Source organism: Gymnodraco acuticeps, unplaced genomic scaffold (genome assembly GCF_902827175.1).
Source record: "Gymnodraco acuticeps unplaced genomic scaffold, fGymAcu1.1, whole genome shotgun sequence".
NCBI classification, from domain to species: domain Eukaryota; kingdom Metazoa; phylum Chordata; class Actinopteri; order Perciformes; family Bathydraconidae; genus Gymnodraco; species Gymnodraco acuticeps.
The window spans coordinates 1,559,632-1,583,767 of NW_022990398.1; the positions used below are offsets into that span (position 1 = coordinate 1,559,632).

A 24,136-nucleotide genomic window follows, 5' to 3' on the forward strand; every position below is an offset into this window, starting at 1 on the left:
GCTGCAGCACAGGCAGTATGAGAAAAATAAAGGCTTTTTGAACATTAAAGCATGTAAACATGTCGCAGTAGAGACACAAAATACAAATTTGAACCTGAAAATAAGTAGTATAGGACCTTTTAATGGAAATATGACACAAACAAATATGTAATATATAAAATATGTTTTGTTTTGATATATTCAAACATGCATACAAATGCCTGCCCATTTTTTCATGATGGAATACTTGCTTTCATATGTTATTCCTGCACACTATGCACGTTACCATGTATACAAGCAATATATTTACCATATGAACCTAAATAAACTCATGGCATCCAGGGCATATTTTCTTTTCATCCATGCATCATTGGACTAGCTCTGATTTCCTTCTCAGTGTTTTTCATCAAATTCAGCTGTACTGAGTGTAGAAATGCTGAGAACTGTGCCAGGCTCTAATATGTGTCCCATTCATTGGCTAATTATTCCGCAGTACTCCAAGGGTGGCCCAATTATCGCAGTTCAAGTGGAGAATGAGTATGGCTCCTATGCCAAAGATGACAAATACATGCCTTTCATCAAGGAGGTAAGAAACTAAACTGTATATTATTTGAATAATTTGTGGTAATAGAAGAGAGTACACTTTATATCCGCTGCTGTCCTTAACTCACTCTTATTTTAACTCAATTTGAAAAGAGAAATCAATGATATTTCAGAAATAACCTTTCATTTTTTCTTGTTGCCTCCAATACTTCTCTTGTTTCCCAGTCGTTGTTGTCAAGAGGCATCTCAGAGCTGCTGCTGACCTCAGACAACAAGGAAGGACTAAAGCTTGGAGGAGTGAAAGGAGGTATTGTTAGATGGGCTGACAGACAAACAAGGCTGCATCTACACACACCCAAACAGACATACATAGACACATATACAGTAGGTTGGTTGGTGAGTTTGTTTTCACACAACGACAAGAGGTCTGAGGCGAAGGGTGGCTTGTGTCAGGCAACTGCAGCTCAGAACTACTCACAAAGGATCCTGTGTAATACCACAAAGCTAACCCTAACACAAAGCAAAAACAGAGATATTGAAATATAAAAGTATCTTCTTTGACACATGCTATTTTATTGTTGGCAAACATTGTCATAATAAGCTTTTTTGTCACTGAGATAATAGTATTTTTGTTTTATTATAAGAGCAAATCATGCATTATTCTCATCCTTATAATTACAGGATATAATCCTCCAGAGTATTGTTATAATAAACCCCCCTGATATTTTTTAAAAATACATATTTCCTAATCATGATTTCCATGCTGTAGATGAACACTTAAATGTGATGCCTCGTTGCCTGTTTCCTAATGCAGCCGCTTAACTGTTTTAATTGACAGTTTTAATGCTTATTAACTTTGTGATTTGAGGAGCATTGTGCTTTATATTGAAGTTTAAGATGCTATGGGGAACTGCTAATACTTTTTTAAATTACAAGAACTTAATCATGTGAGGGTTTAAGTACAACTCAAAACAATATTCATTCCGTAGATCTCTTTCTAAAGCATGGTCTGTATTAGTTTGAACTGATTCCCTGCAGATTTGTGTTAACAATGTTCTACCTTTTTGGCTCTGAAGCACTAGAAACCATCAATTTCCAGAAGTTTAACCCAAAGGACATCAAGTATCTGGATGAGATACAAGTGAGTCTTTTTTGCGTTTTGGTTTCATTCTTCATTTTGTTGTTATCCGTGGTCTTGGAGTCTGTCATTACTTCTCTTTTTTATCGAAGTGAACATCAAGCTAAAACGAATCTTTGCTTTTCCCAAAACAGACTGTCCATGTTAATCCCAGGGAACCTTTGAGGTTACTTACCCACCTTAAAAGAAAAAGTTAGAGACCTGAAAGAAGATCATTAATCTTAGAGACAATTAATTCAGGGTTTCACACAAATGGAATAAGGGACTAGCTGAAAGGTCATTCAGACGTATCTTTTATTTAATGGACAACTCTTTCTCCCATCAGCCTCACAAGCCGAAGATGGTGATGGAGTACTGGTCTGGCTGGTTCGATCTTTGGGGGGACCTTCATCATGTCTACCCAGCTGAGGGTAAGACGGACTCAGAATGGGTAGTCGGGTTTTCATTCAGAGAGAGCTTTAGGATCCCTGACAAGACATGTGAGAGCCAGACAGGATTTCTGCTGATGGATTCTCTGAGGGTGAAACCGTTTCTTTCTGAACAGAAGGTCGATACAATCGGCTAATTTGAGACAGAGAAAGAAAGGGGTTTTTTTGCGAGCCGATACAGGAGCTGTGAAGGTAGAACAGACTGTCTTGAGGGGGAAGACAGAGTCTCAGGACCTTTAGGGTAAGAAAGGCTGTAAAGGGAGGGTTAGTAAATCCTCCAGACTGAGTGTGGGTGTTTGTTCTCACTTAGCTCATTTGGACCTGTTGATTTGGAATATATCAACACAGCAATTGCACTTACAGTAGATCCCTGAATGAGGGTGGTTCTCTACTTGCCTCTACTCAAAATAAGGCTAAATGATATGGAGAATCAAATATAACTTGTTTTGACCAAATATGTTTGATTTCAATATTGTGACAATATTGTGTTGACTGCATCACCAAAATGTACATCATTATAATGTTGATAATTTATCATCAGTAATATGGGTTTATTGACCAAGTGGGTAAAGGCAAATAAGAGAAAAGCTACAAATTCAAAAAAGGAATCACTTTACGGGAATGAAGCCTTTCAAACTTGCAAAAGACATCACTTACAATGTTCAAATTCAAAAGGATATCTAGTCTCGTATCACAATATCGATATAATACCAATATATTGCCCTGCCCTAACTCAAACTCTGGAGGGTTTTTCAGTCAGAATGCAATTGATCATACCAACAAATACAGCTGGGTTGCATATTGCCTTTAATAAAAAATAGATTAGTCCAGTAGGACTCAGATGAGGACTCAGATGAGGGTGTTGCACTTTTCTTTTCCTTATACATGTGATGTTCTGGTGTTGTTTTGTTTCTTTCCGTTAACCGTCAAGTGGGAAATAAGTATTTGTTTTGGTGTGTTTCTCTTAGTATCCTAAGATACTGTTATGTTTGGCTGTGAAAAAGGGCAGACCATCTATTTGTATTTATTTGTTTTTTTTAGAAAGGGGATTTTATTCTTCTCCCTGCTCCTTTTCGCTCAATGGTAGAGTCATGTTTTGTGGCAATTATTGTACATTTGGTTTTGCTTACCATGAGCGGACAAATAAAAATGAAATGAAATTATGATGAGAAACATGCCTAGGGTTATGAAAAAAATCTAATCAAGTGTATCTGATGCATCATCTCAAGAAGAATAGCCATCCTGTTGTGTGGTGGTATGCACCCATTATAGCTAGTTAGGCACATAGAGCTCTAATTAAGTTATTGTATCATACAAACAGTTCTCCCGAGAGCTGGCTATTTCTCTTCATTTCTCTTCACTGGTATATAAATGCAATGGGAACAACAGCTGGGATGTACCTCCTAGCATATGGTCATTCCTTTCTGGTTTTGTCAGAGATTTACCGCGTATACTTTTCATGCATGGTATGTTTTGAACCAAGTATCACAAACCAGAGTCTGTGTCCAACCCTCTCCACTTTGTCTCTTGGCCATATGTTGATGTGCAGAGGCCATTTTTTTTCAAACGCTTCTTTGTGCAGGATTGTTCAAAGATGTGCTCCGCCGACTCTCACTGACTGTACCGAGGCCAGGTGGAGGTGTTACACTTTGTAGGAGTCACATTCATCTTCCCCACTTCCTCTGTATACACACACGCTGTAGCACATGCAGATACACACTAGAATTGTTTTTCTCGTGGCTGCATTAAATTAAGTTTCAGTTGACAGGAGCATAATGTTGTGTACTTTCCTATGAATTATATGCTGCACTGTTTTTCTGAGTCACAGGCTATATACAGTATGTGCTGCACAATTTAAATAACCGCACCTGGACATAAGATATGACAAAATATATGTGAGACTTAGGACAAAGTTACATTTAGCCTACGTCCACGGTTACTAACCAAAATAGATTGTGTGTATCCTTGTGGCCTTAATATGGTGTTCTTTGCTCATAAAAAAAGTTTTTTAAAACCTACGTGTTTATATTCATAATTACTTCTCAGTCTGCTTCTGCATTTATTGCCTTATTGCACCAACTATGGAAAAACATGAACAATTAAACCATAGGCAGGGCTGTGTATCATGTCATACTCTTGCAATGGTGGAATAAGGATAAAGACCAATGCTTGTAAAATTACAGAAGTATGTTCAGCAAAATTCACTATGTATAAAGGAACCAAAGGCCTGTATTATATTATTGGACTGTAACTGATGCATCAATGTGTACTTGTTATCCAATCTTAAAAATACTTTCCGAGGTCATACAAACCGTATTTTCTTAAAAACAAATTAAATATATAATTAGTATTGCAGTGAAAATTGTTTTGTTTTGGAGTGAAACAAGAAATATTTTGTTGTTAGGATGTGTCAATGCAGTAGAATAAACAAAGAAATAAACCATATTTCAGAATAAACCTATAATATAGTCTGGATGTGCCCTAAACGTATACAAATTGTTGGTGCAATAATAACATCAATGACCAGCGGCTAACTCGTACAGTTTGCGCTCTAAAGCATCCCACACATACCAGATATCATGGTCCAGAAGCTGTGGCCAGAAGGGTGATATTATTTTTAGTACAATATACAGTCATCACACACATAAAAACACAATTGTAAAGATTAATGGATCAACATACCCTGCTATAGCCACCTTGAGTGCTCCTAGTAAACTTCTCATTTCAAACGCACAGAGCCTCAGGCTTCCCAGCAGTCATCCACATCTTAACAAAAGATGCTCTGAAAATGAAAAGCTTCCTTATGCATTTTCCTTCTCTCGAGAAAGGGAACGGGATAAAAAGAACCCTGGCCATGCAGAAAGAGTCACAGCTATGAAATGAACGCTGGGATATTCAGAGGGGATTCATGTCCTTGACATCTCAGTGCTTTGCAGACTGCAACACACACTGTTGGTCACAGCTAGTGCCACCACAGTAAAAAACGACCGGGTCCGGCTTTTGTCACTCAGCCCGCTCAATTGTTATTCACTAAGGCTCATGCCCTTGATTCAAATCATTAAAGTCAGTCCAATTTGACTGCTCACGTCCAATTTGAATACCTAATTACTCGCTCTGCTATGTTCTCTGCAAAATATATAATTTGTGCGGAGAGCTAGGCAATTTTTCATGGGTGTGAGCATTGAATTATAGGTACATATAGTAGGATATGTGCATGAGGTCTATCCATATTTCGATTGAAGTGGAATTGAGGGGCAATAGGATTAGTGAAACGGTGCCTTGTTAAAGCTGAAAACTTATGTTGGGTTGCCCATTGGGCTTAATGCTAACCTTAGTTTATGTTATTTTCGGAATTACTAACTGGTTTTATCATCCATTCTTTTTGTTTACAGACATGTTACCTGTGGTCACAGAGATCCTTAAACTGAACATGTCCATCAACCTCTACATGTTCCACGGTGGGACAAATTTTGGCTTTATGGGCGGAGCGTTCGCCGTTGGAATGCCGGCACCTAAAGCTATGGTGACAAATTATGGTATGTGTGAAGACTTTCTTTGTGACCAGCCTTTTGTTACATTTGAAAAAGTGAAATTTGGATTTGAGTTAAGAGAAGAAAATAGTATATACAGGACTGATTGGTCAGGATTGAACACAAAAAAGGCAATTCAATATCCTTCAGATTGAAGAAAAATACACAATGCAAAAAGGAAAAGATACATTTAAATAATAGCCTTATTCTTTTCATTTTTGGCCTTGATAATTGTGTAGTTTAAATCTAGTATCCAGCCCACTGATTATTTGCCAAGGTACTGTAGGCTGACCCAATCTATAAAGCTTGTTAAAAAAAAGTATTGACTCAGGAGTGCCCATAATCATCAAACAATTAGATTAAATCAGTCTGATTAAATCTGCCTTAAGGACATTTGAAAAGAAAACAAAAAAATGGTTTTGATATTTGGAATCTGTAGATGGCGCTATCCGTACTCCGGAGCCTCTGACCTTCGACTGACTTGAAATGTGAATATGCAGTGCGCATTAATGAATTCATTACCTAATAAAATGCAAATTTAAATGTAAATTTAAAGACGTACAATGGGTTTTATATGCTCCTCTAGGGTCCTTAACATTATAATGACCTCGTTCTTTAGAAAAAAGGAGACTTCTGAGAGTGACTCCCCGGTAGGGAAGACCACCTCCAGTGAAATCTGTGTTTACTCCTCTGAATGCCTTTTACCTTTTTGACTCAAACGGCATTTTCTGTCAAGATAACTCAAAATGTGTCTCGGCCCGCTGCTGTCTCAAGATGTTTGATAGGGGAGCACGGTGAAAGCATCTGCCACGGTAAGAGGCATCCCTGCCTCTCTCCGGCTCCCAGCCTGCTGTTCTGATAGCACATTATCTTTCAGATTACGATGCTCCATTATCCGAGGTGGGGGATTACACCACCAAGTACCATCTTCTGAGGAATGTATTCAGCCAGTACCACGGTGAGTGTCGTGTGTTGTTGTTGAGTCAGGCCCCACATCTCCTGTCTCTCTTCTCTCCCTTCCCTTTCATCTCCCCACTTAAGTTAATTCTCCTTGTAGAACCTGCTCTCTGTTGGCTAAAGTAGGATAACTTTGCATATGATTACTAGCACGGATTAGATATGGGTTTTTATGTGTGCTTGTGCATGTGTTTGAGACCAAGTCCAAGACCCTCAATTACTGCCCAATGTGAAAATGACATGCTAGGCCTTGTATCGTGTTTATTGCTTATTACGTTTTATCTTCCTGTTAAACAAGGGTTTGTGGTTGGAGGCAGAAGTCTCAAGTGTTTTGTGGCAGGTCTGAACATTTAGCTTTTGGCAATGTGTGATTGAATCCGGCACAACAAAGCAATAATTTGCACAGAGTTGTTGTGATCGAAGATGGTATGAAATGCTGCCTGCGCATGATGCATCCTTATGCTTTGTTCTCTGGAAAACAATGAGTAGCAGCCTGAATACGAGAGTCAGAGAAGGCTTTTTGTTCTTCACAGCAACTACAAGCGGATTACCCAATTAATGATTCATTAGAATATTTTGATATCTTGTGCTTATTTTTTTGTAAAACCGTGTACATTGTGTCCGTCCCTGTGGTTTTGTTTTCATATGTTTTCAGACTGATCTATCAAACGTCAAACACAACCTTGAACAACAATATTGCTCTCATGATAGACAGGTGACATATATGCTTTGGGGTTTATTTTATTATTACAAAGCTGTCAAAAGCTACAAAAATCAGCCATCATCTAAAAAAGGGTACAAATACATCTGCACTACATCTGCAGTATGCAAGTTCAGTATTGATGGTGCCAGGTAGGGCTGATTAAATATTCAACAAACCCAATACTCGCTAAAGGCTAAGTATGTGTGAAAATACTATTTTGAGTGAAGAATTGCAGAGCTGCATATACAGTATATCCCGGTTTACAAATCATATTTTACAGACTCAAAGAGGCCATATTGTGCTTTTGGGGGTTTCCCCTTTCCTTTCGGGTGTAATATAGGTTTTTGAGCCGGGAGGCGTGTGGTGCAGTGGGTTGTGCATTGGTGTTTGGAACAGGGGGACACAGGTTCAAACCCCACTGCAGTCAGCATGTTGTTGTGTCCCTGGGCAAGACACTTCACCCCAAATTGCTCCTGTGGGGATTGTCCACAGTATTGAGTATGTAAGTCGCTTTGGTGAAAGAGGCTGGACATTTCCAACACGTATCTAAGTGGTACCGGCATTGTCTTGGGTAAGAATCCAAATAGCCTATGTAACCTAGTTTAATAGAAATATTCACACACACTCTACACCTCTTAGATTTGACCCATTATATAAACCACCAAGGCACTGGATTGAATGTGTTGTAGAGATCCATTTAAGAGAAAGGTGTTGGCTGTTTTCCTCAAAGCTATCCTTAAGTGATCCAGCTGTTACCACTTGACGATAAGGAAATGCTGTCGAGCCAATTCCGGGGGGACTGCTGGTGTCTGAATGCTTTAACACCTTTAAAAGCAGTGAGAGTGACTGGTGATCGCTGTTAATTGTTGTATGGATACTGTTTTGCAACACGAAGCACAAACTAAATGCTACTGTGGAGAGCTAATGGCTCACCCAAGGAGTTTTAGGCTGGAGCCACCCAAGGACGATAACGCAAACGGACCGAAATCGATATAAAAAAAGTCTTCCGTCCACACGCAACAGGCACCAGAAACGTGTCCGTTCACACGAGACCGCTCGAAAGCGCTGGAGTACATTAGTAGTAGTAGTACTTATGCCGGGCCTGTAAGTGGCGCTGTACTCCTGCCACAAAAGCAGCGAAGAAGACTTCCCGCGCATGGTTGCCATGGTTTCCCTTCTGTTTATTGTCCGCTGTGGACGCTCTGGCTCTTTTTCTCCCTCCCTGAGGCAAGCGTTTGCTCCTGCTGTAAATCCCTCCGGTAGTCCACCAGCAGATGAAAAACACCCACCTCTCCACCTCTCCCAAGGCATACGGCAGAGTTTCAGTTAGATTTTTTTTTCGCCGGTCAACCTGTCCGTTAAAGTTGAAATCTTCCGGACAGGTGGGGAGAGGCGGGGGCTATTGCTTCAACGTTATCAAGAAATGATCGTATAGGCGTAAACACAGAGCCGTTTGCCCCCCCAGAGTGTTTCGTTCGCAGATCTACCCACCTTGGGACTCGTTATCGTTTTCTGCGTTTCCATGTCGGCCTCGTGTGGCCGAACCTTCTATCTGATAGAGAACTGTAGCGGATATGACCGTTATCGTCCTCGTGTGGCTGGGGCCTTAGAAGCAGCTTTCAAGGGTGTGGTCACTTTTATGTTTGGTAGTAAAAAAAATGCAGATTGGGAATGTCTGCAGGGCTTCAATAGCCCAGAAAAAGGTCTTATAGCTGCTTGGGTTTTTCTAGCAAATTGTTTTGCTGGTTATACTTTACAAAGTTAATAAAATATCCAATTTCTTAGTACCAGATATACCAGAAGGTTTCTTATAGTTTCCATCTTGACTTAATATGGCTTACAATTATTTAAATATACAAAACGACCTTCATCTGTGTCCTTCTTTCTTTCTCTCAGGTGCTTATCTTATCTTATGCATATGCAAATTATTTTACCATGGCCAGTTTAAAGAGAGAAAACAGAATTATTCATCTGACTGAATGTGGGCAATGTATGCATCAATTTCAAAAACCCCTTAATTTGGACTTGTTTTCATCCCACGGGTAAATAAAGGATAAAGGAAATGCAAATTAATTCATTTACATAAAATCTGACTGCCTTTTCCCCATCCTTGTTGTTCAGCCCAGCCTCTCACCGTGCTGCCTCCTCATCAGGACAGGAGAGTGTACCAGCCTGTTTCCATCCAGCAGCACCTGTCTCTGTGGGTCAGTCTGCAATTCACTGACAAGGTAAGCTGCTGACGCTCAGAGAGTGCCAACACAGGAGGCACCGAAATAATAAACATCGCCCGTGTGGCATTGCTCGAAACAGAGTCAGGAGGTTGTTGACAGACAACAGTAATACATGAAATATGTAATGCATAAGTCACACACAAAAGCCAATCAAATAAACTCAAAGAGAATATGCTTTTAATTATAATGACAGGTTATGGAATGCAATTGACTTTTGCATTTTGAATAAAAGTATTCCAGGCTGTTTGGTGAATTACCTTTTTCTATATTATCTATAGAGGATAGCTGTATTAACTTTACTGTTTCCACAGTGATCACATCAGCCTATTAGGTGCAGCATTTGCATTGTTTTTTTCTGCAGATTCCAGTAATTACTCACAATTCTCTAATGAATTGAGTGGGTTTCTTATATTAATCTTTAATTACATTTGGACATTATTATATGTGAAGTAACCTAACCGCATCCCCTGTATCTTTTAGGATGTAATATTTTCTATCAAATGATAAGAAATCATAAGATTAACAGCAGCATATGTTCCTTTAATACATCCTACAGAATAATTATATTTCTATATTGATAATAAAATGTAAAAATCGAATTTGAAGCTCTGAAAAGTCACTTGCAGACGTGGCTGTGGTAATTATTACCGCGAGAGAAATTAGCTCGCAGCCATCATCCCACACCAGCACACACTACTACACACACATTAATGAAGGACTGCTGATGAGGAGCCCCTGAGCAAAGCACAGCTGAAATATGGGCTTGCTCAGGGACCAGCAGTAACCGACAGTGTGCAGCTTTATGACTGTAAAACAAGTTGTTTTGCAAAATGTAACACAGCAGATAATCTCCCTTTGCCATCAGAACTAACTCGGAGGGTGTCATCATGTCTGTTAGCTTTCATGTCCAATAGTCGAGTTCACATCATGCTGTTCAAGGGCATTGTTGGAGCTATATATCTCTTTATATTATTTAATAGTTTAACATTTATTTTCTTGCTGTTTTATAGTGTTTATTGTAAATGTATTCTTAGTTAGCGTCATAAGTTAAAGTAGTTGCTATGCTTTTATTTTGAAGGCATGTTTTGGGCACTGGGTGATTAGAGCACCTGGTGTAATTGTATATATTGGAGACAGGTGGGTGGTGGGAGCGAGAGCACTAGTAGGCAAACGTTTTTTTTTACCAGGGTGTTTCAAGCTACACAAGGGAAAGCCATAGGAAAGGCTTAAGGAAAGAGATATAGGAAAGAGATATAGGAAACCTGTTCATTGTATTTTGTTATAGGAATAAAATGCACAACGGAGAATCTTGTCTGGACCTGGATCATTGCCCTGCGTAAGATCCGCTAACTAGTGCCTCAGCGGCTGTTAAGTTAACTATCTGTTCTAGTTCTATAGGATTTTGGCTGCTACAAAAGTAAAAAACCGTGCCGTGAAAGCGGACTTGTTTTTTGAAGTTCTTTTTTGTGGATTTTTGGATTGCCCGCGTTTGAAGTGTATTCGTATATTCAAACCAGATGTGCCACGTCTGGCATTCAACATGAATTATTCACTCATTCACAATGTGCTTCCCTATGAGACGACAGTTTCTCTGCCCCTGACACACCCTCGTTTTAAAAAGTGCGATTTCTCTTAAGAGGCTTCAGAGAGACTGAGTGGGATGTCTTGAGCCTGATGGTGTGTCTGTGTGTTCGGAGGTACGTGGTTAATCGTTTCATAGCGGCGAGTGTTTATTGTCTTGCATAATGCAGCTCCCTAGGGTATGCAAAAGAATGCTGCTGAATAAAAGAATGGCTTTGAACATCAGACAGGAAAGCTTCATTAGGGTTTGATAAATCATCACTTTGGGCAAAGCCATCTTGCAAGTGGGAGAATTGTGTGGCGCGAATCATAAAACCCCATCTTCGTCGAGAGCGGTTTATGAGATTGTGTGTGTTCACTTTAATTACAGCAAACTTCATGGAAACATTTCAAATAAACATCTTTATGAATGTGGCTCATTTCAACATCTTTTTCATTGCTTTTATTATTATTTATCACAGTGGATCCAATAGTGTTTGCAGCACAAAAAGGATTTTTAACAAACCTAAGTAATACTTATACATAATAATGTAATGAAAAAAAAAAGATAATTATAGAAAGAGGAAGGCAGGTTTTTTTATAAAGAACATTTCAAGCTTTAGGATAAAGTGCAACAGAAATACCTCACAGAACTATATGTAAATACTCAATCTGTCAATCATTAAAACTCTAAGCGAGTAAAACAAGCTTAAAATAATAAGTTGTAGAATACGATAAGAAAGATGTAAGATACAAATTAATATAAGATATGAAGAGATACTGTATTTCATAGAAGGAAGCAGCGACAAAGAGAAAAGTCTTTAGCGTTGATTTAGAAACAAAGGGGGGGGGGGGGGAAAGAGACTGGAAGAGGAGAGAATATATGTTTGTGTTCCTGTTGGTGTCAACATCTGGTTTAAAGGTATCAAACATTGTCTTTATTTGTAGGCCTTTAAGTCAGAGAGGCCGGTGAGCATGGAGAACCTCCCTGTCAACAACAACAACGGCCAGTCTTACGGCTACACGCTGTACGAGACCACCATCAGCAGCGAAGGGACCCTCAACTCCAAGAACAACATCAGAGACAGAGCCCTGGTAAAGAAAGGAAGACAGACGTCCACGTTATGCACCCAAATCACACAATTACACTTCTCTTTTGTGAGAACTTTTGCATGTAGAAGGCTGTAATCTGTTGGAAATCACACCTCTGATCTGTGTACTTGTTGAGAACAATTAACAAGCGCAGGCTGATACCAGTTGCTCTGGTGTTAAAGTCAAACAGGAGCCTGGAGTTCTTAGAAATTGGTGTCCAGAAATGTCTGTGACAGACAAATGTCGTCTAACATGTTTTCTTTTTAAAAAAACGTATTTCAGTGTCAGTTTCATTATAAGATAAGATGGACCTTTATTAATTATTATCCAAACAGATTCACATTTTAGTCAACAGATTTCTACATTTTAATTTCCATTTCGCTGTAGAGTCAATATATAGAAGGAAAACATGAAAGAAAATAATAAAAAGAAAATCAATAAAAAAGTAGAAAAGCTATCTAAAAAGATTAAACATCTGAAAAGATAAATACATATATAAAATAGGGGGCGGGACATCCGTGTGTGTGTGTGTGTGTGTGTGCGTGTGCATGTGTACAGGTCATACACCTTGACCAGGAGGTTTAACATGGCGTATTTAAACATGAAAACTATTTCTTTTGTTTCTTCCTAGGTTTATGTGGACAAACATTTTGTTGGTGTTCTGGATTATAAGACGCAAGAACTTGCAGTCCCTTACGGAAAGGTACTTTATGTGTGTGTGTGTGTGTGTGTATGTGTGTGTGTGTATTTCCTAAAAGCATAAAGTTGTTAATATTTAACAGCATGTGAAAGCTTCAGGGGTTGCTGATAGATGTTTTCTGACAGCAAGGTCGTCGGGATAGGCAAGCAGCAGACTGTTTATCCTGACTAACTTGATTTGTCAACTTCAACAGAAAGAGTGCTGACTCACATTGGACTTCATCAATAACTAAAGCCAGAGCTGAAAGACATTTTTGCTTCCTGTATTTTTTGAATACCTCTGTATTTCAGTATTTGTTTTATGTTTTCCACATAAGGGAAAAAGAACTCTAAGTTTACTCGTGGAGAACTGTGGAAGAGTGAATTATGGGAAAACCCTGGATGAGCAGCGCAAAGGTAAAAGTTGATGAAACGGCCCTTATCTGGCCAAATGATCTCTTTATCAGTAACCTTGAAAGCAAACTAATTAAGAGTGAAGAAAGACGGATTCACCTGTTTTGACTCTCCTTTCAGGTCTTGTTGGAGATATCGAGTTGAACAAGAACCCCCTCCGTGACTTTGTTATCCATAGTCTGGATATGAAGCCTGGCTTTGTAAACAGGTTTGTTTCTTTCAATTATTTCCCCATTTCTTTCTGTCAAATCAGCAAATTATCTCCCTGTTTAACACAGTTACCGTGGGAACATGATGGCAAAGATAATAAATCAAAACACATCTGTTCAAACCAGAGTCTCATGTAAATTATAAAATAAGTACACTAGGTAGAATACCCTGGATCTGGACTGTTTTCAGTGCTTGAGAATACATCAAATCTTAATTTATTAAAAACACAGGGGGTTTATTAAACACACCAAACAATATATCCTAAAACTCCAGGGTGATACAAAAATAAAAACACTTTGAAAGCATGAGGTACACAAACATTGCAAATTGAATTTCCATCAGCAGCATGTGTCTGACAGCTTAATTGAAGCAAAACTCATTACAGTATTACTCAAACAAATGCTGCAACAACAAATAATAATGGGACTGGATACACTTTTAACAGGAATATATTAAGAACTGACGAGATTATTTTGTCAACACCAAGACTGCATATTAATACAACTGTTCATTGAAACCTCGACAGTGCACACACTCTCTGTTCCTTTCATTGTCTGATTGTATTGCATTATGTAATATTGCTTTTCACTGGAATAATGTATTTAATTAAAGTATACCTGTTTTGAGTCCAATCCTAACCTTCTGCCTTGACTTAAGAAGTACTTCAACTCATTTTGCTTTGATGTGCTATATATACTGTATATATATATATACACGTGGGTTTGCTGTCCTGGCTCCAAGATGGTGGAATGAGCTCCCCATTGACATCAGGACGGCAGATAGCTTGCACATCTTCCGACGCAAACTGAAAACTCATCTCTTTCGACTCCACTTCGAGCGTTAGAACTATTAACGAAGCACTTTTATACTAATAAAGGACTGGCTTATCTAAAGCCAGTTGAGTAGCACTTGAAATGTTTGGCTCTATGAAACCTGATGTACTTATATGATTTTGTTTTCTTCAAGGTTGTGTCTTCCTGGTCGAATGTACTTATTGTAAGTCGCTTTGGATAAAAGCGTCAGCTAAATACAATGTAATGTAATGTAATATATAAAATGATTTCACTTGATAAATGCAACATGCACCATTTAACAAGCACAATAACACGACTGCTGTGCAATGACAGAAAGTGAAACGGTCTGAGTGGGGGAACTTTAATGTGGCACCCATCCCATAATTGTCATTAGGTCAGGTCGTTTCTGCACGACAGCCAATCATTATAGGGTCATTTTGGCAGGGCTCATTGCACCCAAAATGCATTTCCCTCATGGTGTTTCCATATTAGATGGTGCCTCCCTTTATTGCTAATCACATGCAACATTAGCGTCATCAACACCAGATTGAAGTCGACCATCGGCCAAAGCCCTTCTTAATCACAATATCTTTGGGAAATTCAGAATTCTTATGTTGAATAAACTAACAAACCAAATGACCAATGTAACCTCCTTTTAACCTCCTTAAAGAATATGGGCTTCGATGAGTTTACCTAGTTTATTTCAAGGTTTATATACAGTATATACTTAGTAGACTATGATCATATGATTTATTTTCAAATCCGTTTTGGTTCCTCCTCATGCACTGAGAACCTTTCAATCCTTCCACCCTGAAAATGTCAATGCCTGAAGCCCTGTATGAGTGAACACTGAAGAAAAACCTAAATGAGCAAGGATTTCTTCATCCATCATGGAGACCTTTTGGATTTACTCAGAGGCAAAATATAACCTATAGCTCCCAGATTGTGATTCTGAATATTTCCCCTGACATCCATTTACAAAGTTTTACTTGACATTTACCATAGGTGTATAAATACGAATGACGTGATGAATGTATTCTGCTTTTACAGACTTGAGGGTACTGGCCATTGGATTTCTTTGCGTCAGCAGCGGCCCTCCTTCCCGGGGTTTTTCCAGGCAAAACTCTACGTGAACAGTTCTCCTAAAGACACCTTCATCAAACTCCCTGTGAGTACAATGTGACAACCATATATTCAAATCAGCAACGATAAAACTACAGAAACTGACATTAGGATTACTCAGGATATCTTTAAAAGCTGAACACAAAATATATATAACCTAAAACGAAATAGCATTGGGCTGTATGGATATAATTACAATGTATAGACCGAAGTTTGGGTTATCATACCCAACCTCTAATTCACAATGAACATTAAGATATGAATGTCAGTTTTACTTCCGGTATATTGAACATAAATCAATCTGTTTATACTTGACATTTCACATATTAAAAATGCCTTATAGTATAGTACACATTTATTTAGGTTTGTTTGTACTGCTTGAGATTTTGCTAAATAATTGTAGTAGTGCTGCGCTGATATTTAGACTGTTTTTGTCCCGTAAGTTTCACAAGATACATATAATACATATCAGAATCAGAAGCAGGTTTATTGCCGGGTAGGTTCACACATACGAGGAATTTGACTTGATGTCATGGTGCAGACATAACATATAAGACTAGAAATCTAATATAAAACAAAACATCTTTAAAGGTGGGGTAGGTCATTTTGGAGAAACCAGCTCAAGTGCGCTAGAATTTGAAAATACACACACAAACGCGCACATGACCAATGAGGGCACGAGATAAGTTTGTGCACAGATGGAAGGCTGACAGGCAGGTAGGCCATACTTTTTACAGTACTACGGCTTCCACAGATGACATTTTTTTATGGATTTTTTGTCAAACCATTTAATATATTCATTGCTATCGGGATGTTAAGAGCATTCCATGGAATATAACAAAAAGTGTATCTCGAGCCGGTTTCTCAAACTTACCCCACCTTTAAGGACACCGTGATACAATATAGTTAAATAGCAATAAAATAAAGCAGTAATTTACATGGAAATAGAATGCTATGAATTAATTATAGAATATGAAATATGAAAGAAGAAATATGTGCATTAAGCAGTATGAACATTGTGTGCATTAATGTAATGCATATAGAGTCTACGTTGTGGCAGAGGTAAAGCGTCAGTGGGGGGGCCGGGCCTTGTTTAAGAGGCCGGTAGCGGAGGGGAAGAAACTGTTCTGGTGGCGACAGGTTTTGGTCCTGATGGAGCGCAGCCTCCTGCCAGAGGGGAGGGGGGTGAACAGTTTGTGTCCAGGGTGGGAGGGGTCAGCCACTATCTTCCCTGCCCGCCTCAGGGTCCTGGAGGCGTGCAGGTCGTGGAGGGATGGCAGATTGCAGCCCATCACCTTCTCTGCAGAGCGGATGACACGCTACAGCCTGCTCTCATCCGTGGCTGTGGCTGTGGCGTACCAGATGGTGATGGAGGAGGTGAGGATGGACTCGATGATGGAGGTGTAGAAGTTCACCATCATTGTCTTTGGCATGTTCAATTTCTTCAGCTGCCTCAGGAAGAACATCCCCTGCTGGGCTTTTTTGACGAGGGAGCAGATGTTCTGCTCCCGTTTGAGGTCCTGGGCGATGATGGTGCCCAGGAAGCGGAAAGACTCCACAGCAGTTACTGGGGAGTCACACAGAGTGATGGGGGCGGGTGGGGCTGCGTTCTTCCTGAAGTCCACAACCATCTCCACTGCCTTGAGAGCGTTGAGCTCCAGGTGGTTTTCCCCACACCAGGTCACAAGAAGGTCCATCTCCCACCTGTAGGCAGACTCGTCCCCACCAGAGATGAGTGCGATGAGGGTGGTGTCGTAGTGCGAACTTCAGGAGCTTGGCAGACTGGTGACTGGAGGTGCAGCTGTTGGTGTACAGGGAGAAGAGCAGAGGGGAAAGAACGCAGCCTTAAAGAGCCTGTGACACGAGTTTCCCCCATCATCCAAACCCATCAATTTGAGTAAATATTGTCCCCTTGAAAACCGTTACTGAACTGATTTTGGATATTTGTACTTTGATAACCATTAATTTGCCCTTCAATGTTGACCATATTCTGGATCTTCTCGGGATTCTTCAAGTCCCGCCAAATTATGTGTGACGTCATTGCGGGCACAGCGCTCCAGCTGCACCGTTCAGGATCACAGCATCTGCATGCAAACGCACGATGGTGCACACAGCAGCAAGCTCAGACAGCTCAGACAGTTTAATTTTGAACGTGTCTGAGAGCTCATATGAGGCTGTAGGATAAGTTTATGAAGTTTAGGAATTAGGTGCGTCAATATGGGCGATCATACGGTCATGTAGCCAGTGGTGGACTGGGACTAAAAATCATCCCGGGACTCTCGACCGGCCCACTTCGGTACCGCTAGTAAATTGTCAACGGGGGGAGTGGGGGATGTGCTAGTGACTTATCCGACCGGCCCACTTCGGTACCGGCATATCGGGATTCGTCCCGATGGCCAGTCCGCCACTGCACCCAGCCCACGTAAACTGTCAACGGGGGGAGCCTCGCTGCGGGGAAACGGTGGACCTAGTGTCCCGATCGGAGTGGGAATAATAATAATAATAATCCGTGCATTTTATCCATTAATTTCCCCAACATTGTGGTGAAAAAACACACGTTTAATCCATGTTGGTGTACTACAACTACAAAAAGCATCGGTTTGTTTTCTCATCAGGAAATGCAGACCGGCTCAAACAAACGATTTTTGAATCATCATCCTCACGATCATTTAATGTATCATATGTTCGCCGAATTGACATGAAAGCACTAATAAATGTAGTTTCATCCACTTGAGTTTACAACTACAAAAATAATCGATTTGTTTTTATATCACATCCGACGGGAGGAAATTCAGCAGCTCTCATACCGATTTTTAATCCTAATGTAATCATCATCTTCACCACGATCATTTATGTTTATGTTCGCCGAATTGACATGAAAGCACTGACAAATATGAATATACTGTAGTCAACTTCATTAAAACGTTATTAACGTGCCTAAACTCAGTAATTCACAATTTCTACGCATGACAACACACTTTGTCCGTGTTTGGCTCACTCGCCGCTAGGGATGGGTATCGTTTGAAATTTATCGATTCCGATTTCGATTCCGGTTCTGCTTATCGATTCCGGTTCTTATCGATTCCCCGTTTCGATTCCAAAATTGTAAAATAAAGAGGTCAAACGTTTAGATAACAAAAATATATTTATTCTTAAAAGCTTTAACTGAAATTGTTACTAAAAAATATACATGCAATACAAATGTATTGCACAATAGCTGTGCTTTATTGTAACTGAGCTATGCCTGTGGCAAGCTATTAACAGGCATTACACTTTGCCTTTTCTTTTTCTTTTTTAGTGTAGTGGAGCCTCACTTCAGAGTGTTTACCGCGACCTATCTTTGGTGTTATGAAGTGACTGAGCTCGTGAAATGTCTACGGGAGGGCGGGGGAGCATCGCTGCAGGGCAACTGTGGACCTCTGTCGCCTGTCAGCGCAATTTATATGATGCCGTTTAAAAAAATGAAGGGCGGTACCGGGTCACCGCAGCACCGCGGTGCAGACGGACCCGCTGGAATACAGGGTCTACCGCGTTTAGGAACCGTTAAGCAGAACCGAAATTGTGTATTTTGTATGGGTACCCGGTACCCGGCATTTTCTTATCGGTTCTCATCTGGAACCGAGTTTCGGTTCCCAACCCTACTCGCCGCACAGTGAAGCGTTCCCGCATGGACGTCACTTCCGGCTTCTCCCAAAACTTCAAAATGAGTCGAAGGAAATTCCCCGCGATGTTCGAAATTATTGATATTTATCGGAACGGTATCGCACCTTCTTTTTTAAACTGACGGTTCGAGATTACTAGTAGCCCAATATTTCATTGCACAACAGTTGTTGGGAGGCTGTCACAGGCTCTTTAAGGGGAACCGGTGCTGATGGTCCAGGGGTCAGAGACGTGTTTCCAGAGCTGCTTCCTGTCAGACAGGAAGTCTGTGATCCACCTGCAGGTGGAGTCGGCACGTGCAGCTGGGAGAGCTTGTCCTGCAGTAGAGCCGGGATGATGGTGTTGAAGGCAGAGCTGAAGTCCACAAACAGGATCCTGGCATAGGTTCCTGCTGTGTCCAGGTGCTGGAGGAGGAAGTGAAGGGCCATGTTGACAGCGTCGTCCACAGACCTGTTGGCTCTGTAGGCGAACTGCAGGGGGTCTAGGAGGGGGTCTGTGATGGATTTTAGGTGGGACAGGACAAGGCGCTCAAAGGACTTCATAACCACAGAGGTCAGGGCGACGGGTCTGTAGTCATTTAATCCTGTGATCCTTGTTTTCTTGAGAACCGGGATGATGGTGGAGGTTTTGAAGCATGCTGGAACGTGGCATGTCTCCAGTGAGGTGTTGAAGATGTCTGTAAACACCGGAGACAGCTGATCAGAGCTTCAGGATGGAGGGGGAGACATTGTCAGGGCCAGCCGATTTTCTGCTATTAAGTTCTTTGAAAAGTCTATTTACATCCCTTATATATGGGAATCTGTCCTTTGTAGTACTGATAGAAATGTTGACACCAAATATTCAGAAGTAGTGTGAATGTCGTCGTATAATATATCTTATCCTTAACACGGTCAGCTAGTGGTTTGGTAATTTTAATTTACAGGCATCTTTATAATTAGACATACTAATTGTTTGTCCCTAGAGAGTAATGCAATCAGAAGCTTTATCATGACATTGATCACTTATAATTCATTGCATATGACACAATGATATCATTTCATTAGTGAAGAAAGATCTTAAAAGGCTCTTTAGGGAAAATTAGGTTATTTTTAATGGTCTAATTTTCTTGCAGCTCTACATAATGCAGTTATTGATTGAATGAGTGCCTCTTTATCCCTCTGTTAAACTGCGTATCCCTTTGGTTATTTTTAGATGGAAACTTTCCCACAGTTTTTCCACTGCTGTAAATTAAAGTGAAAAGGCTGGAGAAGCGAAGCAAATAAATACAATGAACAAGAACTCAGGATATATTGAGCAAATGATCTAGAAAGTAAGGTGTGACATTGGTTTCTGGTTCTCCTCTACATGTTTCTTCCCCCCCTCCCCCCCATCAGCATTTCATTGGCCGAACCTGCCTGTTGTCATGGTGACGGTCACTGGTTGTGTTCACAGGGCTGGGGCAAAGGTGTAGTGTTTATTAACGGCAGGAATCTGGGACGCTACTGGTCCGTCGGTCCTCAGCAGACTCTCTATGTCCCGGGGCCCTGGCTCCACAGGGGGAACAACCAGGTACTGTACCTTTTGTCTTATGTGCTTATCGTTCAGGAAACACTATTATCAAAATCACTTTAGGACGTTTTAGCATTAATGACCTGATCTCAACATTGTTAGCGACTTACAGCATTGAACAGGAACACTGAGGATCACAGAGAATGCCTTCAGTATGTTTGTTATTTAACAGGATATGTGAAATAAATTGATTATAGTGATGTATAGTGGACAGTAAAGCAGTCATTTTGGGTTGTCTATTTTGCTAGAGTCACATTTAATCTCCTGACCTGAGATGTGTAACTCATTCAATTTTGGCCAAAAGCGGCACATAACATGTTTGGATCACCATGAAAGACTGTTGCCATATTCCTCAAGGAGACGTTAAATAATAAACAAACATTTCACAATAAATATGTCACTTGTTTTGTCTACAAACTGTTAAAAAAAGAAGTGCAAATGCCGATCACTTGTTTAGTTTGACCAATATTACAATATTAAAATTACAGTTATGAATGAAAACATCATAAAATCACATGGAGCAACTTGATCTAGCAATGGTTTTGCATATGCGGTCTGATAACAGACTCAAATGATGAAGCATGTTTCAAATAAGTGGCTTGTTAAACGACTGGTCAATACAAAATAAATGTTTCGTTCTGTATGTACTTTTGTTTTTAAAAATAAGCAAATTCCCCCAAATTGTAAGGCATGTATTACCTACAGGTGGCACAAGGGACTGTCCTACCTATTTGAAATGGTGCACAATTAATGCGAATATACACAGGTTTTGGTATTCTCAAAAAATGCACAAACCTATCAGATGAACATGTTTTGTAAGTATCATACAGATCTTGGTTGACCTCGACTCAAGCATCCGCCATTACAGTATCAAGCTATAGATATTCATCACCCATAGCTTTGATGTTGTTGAACTCTATTCTATTGTGTTTCTCCTTCTTGTCTTTCACAACTTTTCTTTTCCGTGCATATAATGAGATTGGTGTTCATCCACCCACTCTCCCTGTCTGTTCATGACCTTCACTCAGCCTGTATATTTCTTTCTTCCTTAAAGGTCACTGTGTTTGAAGAGCAGGAAACAGATGGCAGGATTCAGTTCTCCAGCAGCCCGGACTATGGCATGTCAGTTGATGTCCAGTGAGGACAGAAGGTGAGAGGGCAGTGCGGATGAGGAGAGGAGGATGCTGGGAGTGTAGCTGGGAAACCGAGGCAACGGCTCAGGCGATTACAGCGAGCTTCGTCTGCTCAGGCTCTGATGGCGTGTCACGACCAGCAGATCTGAAAAGTGACACGGAGCAGCGAGGATGACTTTTGGTTTCCCATCGGAAGAATTCAACAATGCAGTGATCCAGACTTGGGGAGTGCTTTTTCCAAATTAGAGGATCCTTCATATTGAACCATGGACTGAGTATTTTCTTCACATGATTCTAAAAAGATACATGTGCATATCCTCCACGCTCCTAAAAGACCCACAAGCCTACACACAATGCATTTCCTGTCCCCTGTTTTTGGGTAAAAGAGGATAAATCACCGGTTTTTATTTAATGCGAGAAATGGGTATTCCAGTTGCTTAATCTTAACTCATATTAGACCTGCACACTTGGTGAGTTAAGAAGTTAATTTAAATATAACAGAGGAGTTGGTAATAGTGGAAGTAAAAAAAAATCAAGGGTGGTTTTGATTAGTTCTACTTTGTTTTTGTCGTGTTCGAAGGAAGTATGCTATATAACGATCAGCAAGGTAAAAGGACTGTTTCTGTAATTGGAGTCTGGTGGCTTTGTAGAGAGCATAATGGCAGTTTCTTATTACATTTCACTTGGAGAATGAAGGGCTTATTTAGACAGAACCGGACGTGGTGGTAATTGCAACAACTTGAATTTTATTTTGTTTCAGTCAAGTTTAAAATGTGTGTGTGATGATCAGGTAAAATTATGGTTTCTGTCAAAAGATACTTATGGCTTTGAGAAGAGCATATTCATTGTTTGTTTTGTAAGTTAATCACTTATAATACTTGCCAAAACTTATTGTCAATGAAGCCTTGCGCTTTTTAATCTGTTGATATTGTAAAAAAATAACCTGATTTGTTGAGAAACACCCAACAGTTTTCATTTAATGACTGTATTTATGCCAAGGGATGTATAATTATTTCTATCACGGTATTATTATTTCTCCAATGTCATTAACGTTCATTCAAATACTTTATTTTTGGAGACCAAGAGACTGTCGTTGATAATAATGAAGTGAAAATCTCCTCCTCCAACACACTTAATTGATAAATTCCAGGCTGTGTAATAATGGTGAATAAATGCAGTTCGACCTCTGTATCAGAAGCCAAGGATGCTTTTGAACTCTTTCATTTGAACTGCACACCGACCACCTGTTTGATATAAAACGAGTTGCTTCTGTCCTCTCTTATGATATGCTCCTGCAGAGAAGTCAAGATCACAAGCATGTGTTTGAAGTGTTTTTTCAAAAGTCATCTCTATGTGCGTGCTTTGCCAACAGACCTACCATCACAATTCTTCCCTTTAAAGATTGATGCCACAGTGACACTGTGCTTCAACATTTCAGTCTTTTATCGCCTAGAAAAATGTGAGGTGCATGAGTTGCATTTGTGCCAACTCTTGTTAACTTTTAAGGGCGCTGAGACAGTTTGTTCTTGAGATTTTAAAGTAAATATGCTAACCAACATGTGTAGGCTTTTACTTAAACATTTCCCCAACAACTTAATGCCATATTTCCCATCCACTGATATTACATTGCTAAACTTTACACAAATAAGGTAAGGTGAGCATAATTCGTTTTTCTCTAATAATGTAAAAAATACTTTTAAATGATACATGTATATTTCTCTATGTATGCAAATGTATTAAACAATTAATGCGGACATTGACAATGGATTAGTGCATGCTTTAGAACATCATTTTTTTGTTGTTGATTTAAATATTACAATCTTAGCTAAAATAATTACTGTGTGTTAATTGTGCAGCCTAATTTAGGACGGAAGGATTTTACACAAACTTAAAGGGGACCTATCATGCAAAATGCACTTTTTGATGTATTTTATACATAAATATGTGTCTCCGGTGCGTCAGGGAACTCACGCAGCGTCAGAAAATAAAACCCTCTCTATTTTCCTCCGTACCCAAATCTCTAAAAACGGAACTGATCCAGATTTGTGTCCGATATGACGTAATATCGGAAATGTAGGCTGGCTTTACCACGGCCCTATCAGAAACGTTGCTATCAGAAACAATGCCCGACTGTTTTGGTCGTAATATGGTCAGTGTTTACATTAGCATCGCTAACACTCAGAGCTAACCTGTACTGGAGAGCATGTGTGTGAAGAAGCAGGAAATAAAAAGGAACTCACCTTGTGGTATAACCGGCAAGAGAGAAAGCCTTTGAGCTCCATACTGTTTCCGAAATAACCCTTGATAATCCATGATATGGCGTTTCATCACCGCAGAATCTGCCGGTAGCATCTCCCGCATGAGCCCCCTCCTTTTTCTTTTATCAATTTTCTTTTTTTTAAAGCTTTATACCCCA

General features: G+C 39.9%; 1 protein-coding gene across 2 annotated transcripts in view; it reads left to right on the forward strand.

Annotated features, from left to right (window-relative positions):
* Nucleotides 1-23,585, forward strand: part of LOC117551677 (beta-galactosidase-1-like protein 2) — a 28,149-nt gene extending 4,564 nt beyond the window's left edge. The window contains exons 6-19 of one of the 2 annotated variants that reach the window (XR_004569842.1): nucleotides 473-565; nucleotides 748-829; nucleotides 1,599-1,663; nucleotides 1,986-2,070; nucleotides 5,481-5,624; nucleotides 6,496-6,576; nucleotides 9,400-9,506; nucleotides 12,018-12,164; nucleotides 12,793-12,864; nucleotides 13,178-13,256; nucleotides 13,374-13,461; nucleotides 15,308-15,425; nucleotides 20,413-20,587; nucleotides 21,642-23,585. Coding sequence is in view for 1 of the 2 variants with exons in the window: in XM_034224630.1 (XP_034080521.1) it covers nucleotides 473-565; nucleotides 748-829; nucleotides 1,599-1,663; nucleotides 1,986-2,070; nucleotides 5,481-5,624; nucleotides 6,496-6,576; nucleotides 9,400-9,506; nucleotides 12,018-12,164; nucleotides 12,793-12,864; nucleotides 13,178-13,256; nucleotides 13,374-13,461; nucleotides 15,308-15,425; nucleotides 20,471-20,587; nucleotides 21,642-21,728 (1,365 nt within the window). In the remaining variant the exon portion in view is untranslated. The remainder of the gene's footprint in view (nucleotides 1-472; nucleotides 566-747; nucleotides 830-1,598; nucleotides 1,664-1,985; nucleotides 2,071-5,480; nucleotides 5,625-6,495; nucleotides 6,577-9,399; nucleotides 9,507-12,017; nucleotides 12,165-12,792; nucleotides 12,865-13,177; nucleotides 13,257-13,373; nucleotides 13,462-15,307; nucleotides 15,426-20,412; nucleotides 20,588-21,641) is intronic. The other variant, XM_034224630.1, reaches the window with a different exon arrangement.
* The last annotated feature ends 551 nt before the right edge of the window (nucleotides 23,586-24,136 follow it).